We start from the raw sequence: 10,000 nt of genomic DNA, 5'->3' as shown, positions 1-10,000 counted from the left end.
TATATTTAGTTTTCTTATTCTATGAACATTTTCTTATAATAGTATTTTGAGTGTTAGTGCATTTAAGTCACTATTAGTATTCTGCTAGACTTGATTATTGTTTCTGAGAAATTTTCAAGTGACAATTATGATAATTTTATCGTTACAGTTAAAAATATTTTATTTTCTGACTTTGAAAACTACATCTGAATTGTGTCACCTCCTGTATAATTAATTGAGTTAGAATTCCCTTTATAGTACCTGTTTTAAAGCAAAACAAACAGTACCATAATAATCAATTATTTACTAAGTTTCTATTTCGTATATACTTAATAATACTTACAAATGAAATTTTGTGAAAACATATCAAATGTATTACACGCAAAAATAAGATGGTTTCAATTTAAGTAATTTTGTTGATTTTTTTTTTTTTTTTTTTTTTTTTGTGAATTGTTGAAATTGCTTATATTTATTACAGTACTTTAGTCTACATCTAAATGTCACATAGGAAACCAGATTTAAATAAATGTCAATTCTTTATTCAACAAAGAAAATTAAATTAATTTGACATTACGACAAAATTTGTAAAACTATTTGAACAAGTTTAGTTTGAACCCATAACCATGACTCACCTGGTAATAATAACAATCAAGATTATTTAAATTTTAGGTACCTTTTGAGTGCTCAAATACATTAATACAAGAATTATTTGAATATCTAAGGATAGGGTAAAATTTTTGTACGTTTTCTTTAAGCGGTCTTTTAAATCCGACTCGTTTTCTATTTCAGGATCAGGAGGGACACGATAGAATTTGCTTCAAGAAGGTCGCCGTCGTTGAAGACTTCTTCGACATCATTTATAATCTCCATGTCTGCAAAGAAGGCAAAGACCAGAAACATATGGGGCAAAAGAGGACTTATAGAGCGGTGAGTATAGGAGAAAAAGCACTTATTTATCAATATTTCTTTTAACGAATAACGTTGGATAATATATATATATAGCTTTAACTTATAGATATTTTTATCAAGTATGCAGTTTTCTTCTAATGAATCTAGCTTGGATTTTCTAAGGAAAATGTTATAATTTCATAGAAATCTGTCGAGAATAAAGCTCCTTTTATGGCATTGATTTATGTGTTGCCATAAAGAGAGAATGTGCGTGAGCGCACATCCTGGCTGGCTGGCTGGCTGGGATAGATTCGATCAATAGCTTTCACATTCGAAAATTTTTGGTCAGCGACTTTATATTGTTGTGAGAATTTTCTGTGTTGTTATATTAATTGACTTGGTTAGAATTTAATTGATTTACATTAATGCAAACGGGAGTATTTACTCAAGAAATTATATATATATGTATATATATATATATATATATATATATATTTTCCACTCATGAATGTCTTGAATTTTTGTAGAATCTCAAGCATTTACAGGTTATGTAAAGGGATGTATATATATATATATATATATATATCAGGAAAGGAGATTTGAATTCTTGTAGAATCTGAAGACATTTTGAAGCTATGTAAAAGGATGACTTAAAAAACAAGTGTTTCTGTTTATTCAAATTTCATTATCATCATTACCAATACTATTATTAAAACAGTAATTATTACTAATATTATTACTATTAATTTGCCGCATCAGGTTTCTGAGCGCTACGCCTTCGTACCCCGAGAAGCAGTCACCAAATTCCTGGTCCTGTGCACCGAGTGTCCCAGGAGGTCGGTTGGTGTTCACGTGGGCGTGGGCGTTCCCGTGGGCGTGACCACCTTGCCTGGAGGCCCTCAATTAGCCCCGCCCATCTCCAGCAGCATGCAAGTTCAGACACAAACGACCGTTGGAAGGTAAATGTTCAGGAATAACGCCCTTTGATGCTGGCTGGCTGTAATTATGCAGTGATTTTGGCCAAAAATATGGTGAAAGGGTAACGAGAGAGAGAGAGAGAGAGAGAGAGAGAGAGAGAGAGAGAGAGACTATTGTGTCGATTCTCCCATGTGAAGTTAGTGTGTGCTTGCGTTCTTGTCTGCACAATGTTTGATGGAAAGTTCAGGGGCAAAATCAGAAACTCTACTCATTCTGCACTCCACATTTCATTTACTCGTTGTACTTAAGTTTGTTTAGCTACACCTTGTATGCTTGTTCATGCTTATGTAATAACAGAATTCCGTGGCCTTTAAGTGAATCTAAGTAAAATTAGAACACCTGAGCAATATATATGGTATTTGACTAAATTTAATAGTATTTTGTAGATACAATTCAAGGCCAATTGTTACGAGAAACTAATTTTAATTCACATATGATTGATCTAATTATGCTTGCATTTACTGGTGGTTTTAGAAGTGATTTGATCATAGTTAGCATCGTATTGCGTATTATATTTTTCGATATTTTTAGCCTTTTGAAGCTAAGAAACGTTAACGAAAGGAAATTATAAATATAGATAATCTTTAGTTTTATTTTGATAGAAGCTTTCAACTATGAGCAGAATAATAATGAATACAAAACATGTGAACAAAATATTCGGCTCACTGTGCTCTTTTAGAGATTAATTGACTGCAAGGCATAAGAAATAAGCAGGAGTATAGGTGGGTATTTTCATTCCTTACCTCTCCCTGTTCTTCTCTGTATTCTTCCTCTTTAGTGTCCTGATTCACTTTTCTCCCAAGGCCAATTGTTACGAGAAACTAATTTTAATTCACATATGATTGATCTAATTATGCTTGCATTTACTGGTGGTTTTAGAAGTGATTTGATCATAGTTAGCATCGTATTGCGTATTATATTTTTCGATATTTTTAGCCTTTTGAAGCTAAGAAACGTTAACGAAAGGAAATTATAAATATAGATAATCTTTAGTTTTATTTTGATAGAAGCTTTCAACTATGAGCAGAATAATAATGAATACAAAACATGTGAACAAAATATTCGGCTCACTGTGCTCTTTTAGAGATTAATTGACTGCAAGGCATAAGAAATAAGCAGGAGTATAGGTGGGTATTTTCATTCCTTACCTCTCCCTGTTCTTCTCTGTATTCTTCCTCTTTAGTGTCCTGATTCACTTTTCTCCCCCTTATTTCTTTTGTCTCGGCTGTCTTTTAAACTCTGACTTTCTAGACAGACGGGAGGGAGGATTATTCCAACGCGTCATTTCATCGCGAGCACTTGACTCTCTTCCTGGTGATTTCAGTTAAGCGTAGAATGTCTTTTTAAAGGTTTAAAGGCCGCTAATGAATGGTAGAGGCAAAGGACAGTGACATTGCCATATCAAGTAGGACAATGCCCTAGAGACTGACCATATATACATACGATTAGCACCCAAGCCTCCTCTCTACCCAAGCTAGTACCAAGGCAATGACTGCTGATGACTGAACAGATAGACCAATAGGCTCTCCCAAACCCCCCATCCTTAGCTCACAAGGATGGTGAGGTTGCAGCGACCAAAGAAACTAACGAGTTTGAGCGGGACTTGAAGCTCAGTCTGGTGATCACCAGTTAAGGACGTTACCACATCGGCCACCACAATCCTTACCTTATCTACGATATTAGTCTTTATTTCGTTTTCATGAATAATTGTTAACGTTAAATTTCCTAAAACGAATGAACCTTTATTCAGCTCTTATGTCAAGTCCTATGTATTGTCATTCATATGCTGAACAGCCATTTTCTTTCAAATTTGGTAAAAGTAAACGAAAAGGAAACTTAATTTTATTGCGTGACAAGTCATCATCATCATCATTATCTCCTACGCCTATTGACGCAAAGGGCCTCGGTTAGGTTTCGCCAGTCGTCTCTATCTTGAGTTTTTAATTCAATATAGTTTAACTCCTAATATTCTTCCGAGGGCTTTGTTCTCAAATCTACTAAATCTGTTGGAGATTGTTTCATTGTCATACCATGAATCATATCCGTATAGTAACACCAATCTCACTAAACTGATATATAGCCTGATTTTTAAATGCAATTTCAGACTATTTGATTTCTAAATTTTACCTAACCGAGCTATTGTCCGATTTGCTTTATTCCCAACTTTCACTAAACTCCAATTCAAATGACCTGTATTGAAGGTCATAGTTCCTAAATACTTGAATGATTCTACTTCATTAATCCTTCATTCTAATGATACTTCATCTTCCATTGCATATTCCATTCTCATCTCTGTCTTTCTATTTATATTGAGCCCAACCTCGTGTGATATTTCAAGCATTCTGGTAAGCAATCAAGTATACGGAGATTATTATGCACTGAATAATAATTGACCTCGCTGGAGGATTTCCGGATACGTCCAGAGTTGAAAAAAAAAAATAGTTTTTATTGAAATACAATACTTAGATTCTGTGATATACCCAACGCAAATGTTTAAAAAATTTTTTTTAGTCGTGATAGAATATATTTTCCGCTAAGATTTATTATTATTATTATTATTATTAGTAGTAGTAGTAGTAGTAGTAGTAGTAGTAGTACTAGTACATTTTAATCTTCCAAAAAAGTTTAATGTCGCAAACATCATCATCATTATTATTATTATTATTATTATTATTATTATTATTATTATTAACTTTATATAATCCAAAATGCTTGATATCTTGCAAACAGGTTTCCACAGTATAGCTATTCAATACCTGTAAACAAGAGATAGTCACAATGAATAGAATCAGAGTAACATCTCCCGCTAACCGACTTCCTTTCTTCCTTCCCAGCAAAGCCTCTGATGATCGACTGGGGGACAAACCGAGGTTCCTTCCTATGATGCATCAGCAACATCAACATCAGCAGCAGCAACAACAACAACAACAACAACCTCAGGCAGTTCAGAAACCTCAGCCCTTGCTCAAGCACCAGCAGCAGCAGACCTCCTTGCCTCACCCCTCCATCCACATACAGCCCATAAAGATTCAGCCCAAGACCAAAGGAACCGAGACACAAACGCAGTATTGCCATCAACAACAGACGCACCATCAGCTTAAACATTTGCATCATCAACAACAGCAACAATCTCATTCGTTGCTACAGCAGCAGCAACAGCAGAAGCAACAACAGCAGCAGCAGCAAGCACAGCAATCGGAACAGCAGCGCCAAGAGCAGCTGCAATTACAGAAACAACAGCAAGAGCAGAAGGAGAGGGACGAAGCCTTCGATAAGAAGATCAGCGCTGTCAGCCACGACTTGGAATACAGACTTCCCTTCACCAACATCTACCTGAAGCACTGCCATAACAACAACATCAACAACAACAATAACAACAGCTTCAATAACAACAATAACACCTTGGCTGACAACATGTGCAACCACCTTAATGGGGACGGTGACAACAACAGCGTCAATAGCAAGGACAGTGGCATATTCCACGGTAGTCCCATCGACATCATTAACAACAACATCATCAAATACAACAATAATTTCACCCAGACTCAAATAAAGGTGAGATGCTTCTCTCTCTCTCTCTCTCTCTCTCTCTCTCTCTCTCTCTCTCTCTCTCTCTAACATAAGATAGAATATAAGTCACTTTTAATATGCTTAAGTATCTTAAGTATCATCATTATCTATTAGCGTGCCTTTTTCCCATCCGTAAGGGGTAACACGGTTGCGTTCTTTTGAAGGACTTAGTCATTTTTAAAAATATGAATCTTTATTTCATAAAAAAAAACTTGAAACGGTCGCTACAAAAAACTTCTTGCTTCACAAACTGTGGAGCGGCTGTTACTGGTAACTTTAGTCAGATAACAATGGTTATTATCATGCTGTAAATCATTACATAACTATTATACAAATATACAAAAATTCAAAGTTATCGTGTATCACCAGAGTGATGCCCTAGTATCTAGTCAGCAGCGAATCTATTTCCAAATGAAGAATCACTTTAACTAACAGCAAATTTCATACATCAACGCTAGGATGTCACACCGGAGTTTAATCCGGCAACATATACATATTCTTTGAAGAACTCTTCATCCTCGCACTCTGCCATTTACGGAGCAAAAGAAAACGGTTGGAATAGAATGCCAAGAGGAATTCATAACTAGTAATCCGGTGTGTGTTACGCTTTCACTCGTCTCTTCTCTGATGTCTCTGAATTGTCACTCTTTTAACAGATAGACATTGCAACGTGTAAATTATTGCAACGCAGTTTAGTTAGATCAAATGACAAAGTGGCTCTGTGTTCATATTCTAATTCTCGTCCGTCTCTCTTTTTTTTTATTATTATTTTATATTTGTCCTTCGAAGGGTTACACTACAAAGTGTTCCCCTCTGCTTCCATCAGGGTAACGATTGGCAGGTGTATTTGCTTACCTGTATTATATTTTAATGTGAAATAAATGCATAATAAGGTAGAATATCGTAACGATTATATATGCATATATATGTGTATGTAAATATATATATATATATATATATATATATATATATATATATATATATATATATATATGTGTGTGTGTGTGTGTGTGTGTGTGTTTGTGTGAGTGTGTGTATGTATGTATGTATGTATGTATTAATGCAGAACATATGTGAAACAAGTTATCTGAAAATTATTTGAAAATCTTGATGCATGTATATTGGATATATATATATATATATATATATATATATATATAGAGAGAGAGAGAGAGAGAGAGAGAGAGAGAGAGAGATTCATATTATGAATATTTTTTTGGCAATATCCCTAAATAGCTTGTCAACGTGTCTTGATATAGAATTGAATATGTAACTATAAAAAGTCTTACTATATTTACATATAACCTTTATTTCCGGTTTAAATGAGCGCAGTTTTGTTAAGAATGCTGAGAAAATGTTTGATGTATTCCATAGAATGTTGGACCGTTGTTATTGTTATTGTTGCTAGCTAAGCTACAACCCTATATGGAAAAGCAGGGTGCTTTATGCCCAAGGCTCCTAGAGGGAAAAAATAGGCTAGTGAGTAAAGGAAATAAACTATATATATCAAGTAGGGGATAGAATGACACGAGTAACAACGTTTAAATAGATCTAGCATATATAGACTATGAAAAGTCTTATGTAAGCCTAGTCACCATAAAAAAAAAAAACATTTGCAACCAGTTTTTAACTTCTGAAGATTCCCCGATTCAACTACCAAATTAGGAAGATCATTTTCACAATCTGTTCACAGCTGAAATAAAAACCTCTAGAACACTGTATAGTATTGAACATTGTGATGTATGGGTCAAGACTAAGAATTAACTATATACCTAATACTACGAACAGGATAGTACAGCCTTGGAAGAATTGTATGCAGAGGATAGTCAGAATTATGAAATGAAAAATCTTATGCAACATGCACGAAGAACTAGTAGAACGACAGTGTTAGCGATTGATCTTCAGGTCATGAATAAAAAATTCAATAGACAAAATTTTGGTCCAACAAATTAAGTTGAAATTCTGGAGCTGAAGACCGGACAGGAAAACAATACTCGAAACACCGTGTATTGAAAGAATTAAAACACATCATTAGGATAGATTGATCACCGAAAGTCTTAAAAGACTTTCTTTATTTTACTTATAAAATATATATCGTTTTATATATATATATATATATATACGTACATATATATATATATATATATATATGTATGTATGTTTACAACTTTACACACACTATACTGTAAAAGAAACCAAGTTGCAACTCTTTGGAAGGGCTCCAAAAACATAGGGAAAAAACAAAGTTAAGAATAGACTGTGAAAGAGAAAAGTAAAATTTAAGCAGTAACCATATGTACATATACATAAAGGAGAGAAAAGTTGTTGTGGAAATATAATAGAGCGAAATGGCGTTTATCTTTCAACATATAATTGTTGAAACTTATTATAATTCTAACAGCAAATTGAAATAATACCATACTTTCACAATACCTGAAACAAATGAAATAGTCACAATTCTCTCTCTCTCTCTCTCTCTCTCTCTCTCTCTCTCTCTCTCTCTCGTAATAATAAACATGTTAGACGTCATAGGAACCCGCTTAATGGGACAGTAACAGAGTATATTCCGAGATCAGGACAGCGGTAAAGTTCCCCATATAACTCCTGATGTCCTTCGTCTCCTTGATATAGAGTTGTTCTTGGACAGAGGGAATAAAGTTACTTTTGATCTTAAATTCAGTTGTCGTTTTCTGTATTCATGTATTAGCGATCTGTAAGTTTTTTGTAAAAAAAAAAAAAAACGAAAAAAACGGGGTGGGGGATAAGATAGAGTTGTAATTGGGAAGTATAAAGATTTGTAGGAAATTATGTAATTACTTGGTCACTAAAAGATCTGTTTGAATATGGAGTAAACACAATGTTATGTAATGTGCAGAATGTTGGTAGATGACTCTTTTCCGTATAAATACATAAGTGTGTATCGCAGCAAACATCTTTCATTTAAAAGAAAATATTGGACATGGAAGACTAAAGAAAATATCGAATAAATCAATAATACTTATCTCCTAAATGATGCAATTTACATAAAAATAATTCCCGCATAGGGGCACTAGTAGCAAGATTTGAAAAAAAAAAAAATTTATAAATGATTAATTATCTGTCCGTTTCATATTAAGTAGACTGGGTCTCCTCAGAGTGACATGACCACTAATGAGATAATTAACATGAACTGATGAGTTAATATTTAATAATGAAGCTGTTCATGAACCACTAATTGCTCCTAATTTTGGAGTAACCTATCTGTCCCAATTAGGCTCGAATATCTTACTTAGTAGTTGTTTTGTTTCATTGGCAATTCTTTCAAGATATATTAATTAATTTTAATGCAGTAATATTATATAACATGCTTCTTTTCACACTTTTATCATAGTTCAAGTAACCATTTATGCAGTTCAGAAAAAGAAAAGTATATCTTGAACACTCGTGTTACCCCACTGTCGTTTAATTTTCTCTTCCCCTTTTCTTGATGCAAATGCGAAATGTCTAATTTGAACTACGGATTGGAAGTTTAATTTTCACTGGATAAATGAGGTTATTTTGTATTCATAAACGTGTGTATAAATGAAAACATCATTTTGTCCAAGGATCTATGTAACACTTCAAGAAGTTACCGTAGAAACTGTCTTACGTTGACGTATTGCAAGTCCAGACAGACAAACAAACATCCACATATAACCTTTCAGTCGCCTATTTTATTTGGAAGGCATGAAATCCAATTTTGAGGCTCCCGACTCCCTGAGTTGCTGTTACGGATATTTAATGGACTAGGGTCCTTGGTCATGTTTTGTTCATATTATTCTTTAGGAAGTGTAAACCATCATTCAATTTCAATTCGTAAAATCTGCACCTTTATTTCACGATTAGTTTTCAAGTCTAGGTGTTTTTGAAATCAAAACTAAGGTGTTGGTCGACTGGGATTTTTGTAGGGAGACAAAATACACGAAGTGGCAACAGAGCTTTCGACCCCCTCTACCACAGCTCAGAGCTGCTTCCCCCCCTTCAGTGTGCCTCAGACCTCGTTTGAGTAAGGATATAAGGTGATGAGAAGAGAGCGGTCACTCGTCTCTTATTGTTTTTCTCTCTTTACTATCCGAATATCTGAGTGATTATTGTGAGGCAATAAATCATATTTTTAACATTAGGAAGGATGACCAGTATTTCTTCTTAAAACAGTAGAATATCGCGGTAAGAAACGAATGAAAGCGACGCGCTCGTGAGATAATGTTTTATATATACTATAAGGCCTTTATAGTATAGAGCCACATCTCAAGGATAGAACCCTCACATCACTCCTCCACCACCACCTCCTCCTCCTCCTTGTCCTCTTCTCTCGGGGAATCAACATGGCTCACAAACGAAAGCCTTCCAATGTTGTCAAGGTAAGTCGATGGGTACAACACCCACTTTCACTGTGAGGGGAGAGAGAGAGAGAGAGCTCTCCCCTCCTCTCTCAGCGGGGAGGGGTTGCAGTGTTCGTCTGCAAGTGTGTTCGTTTGTGTGTGTTTAATAGATGATGTTTTGAATATATAACTTTTTACGCCCAGTCGTAATCTCGTGTGGCATGTTCCAAGTTGTTTAAGTGTCA

General features: G+C 34.6%; 1 protein-coding gene across 1 annotated transcript in view; it reads left to right on the top strand.

Moving 5' to 3' along the window:
- LOC137641584 (nucleolar protein 4-like) overlaps positions 1–10,000 on the top strand; it is a 342,312-nt gene that overhangs the window by 280,045 nt on the left and 52,267 nt on the right. The window contains exon 5 of the mRNA XM_068374293.1: positions 4,738–5,400. Coding sequence (XP_068230394.1) covers positions 4,738–5,400 — 663 coding nt within the window. The remainder of the gene's footprint in view (positions 1–4,737; positions 5,401–10,000) is intronic.

Source organism: Palaemon carinicauda, chromosome 5 (assembly GCF_036898095.1).
Source record: "Palaemon carinicauda isolate YSFRI2023 chromosome 5, ASM3689809v2, whole genome shotgun sequence".
NCBI lineage: Eukaryota > Metazoa > Arthropoda > Malacostraca > Decapoda > Palaemonidae > Palaemon > Palaemon carinicauda.
This window is presented reverse-complemented; position numbering and strand designations above follow the sequence as displayed.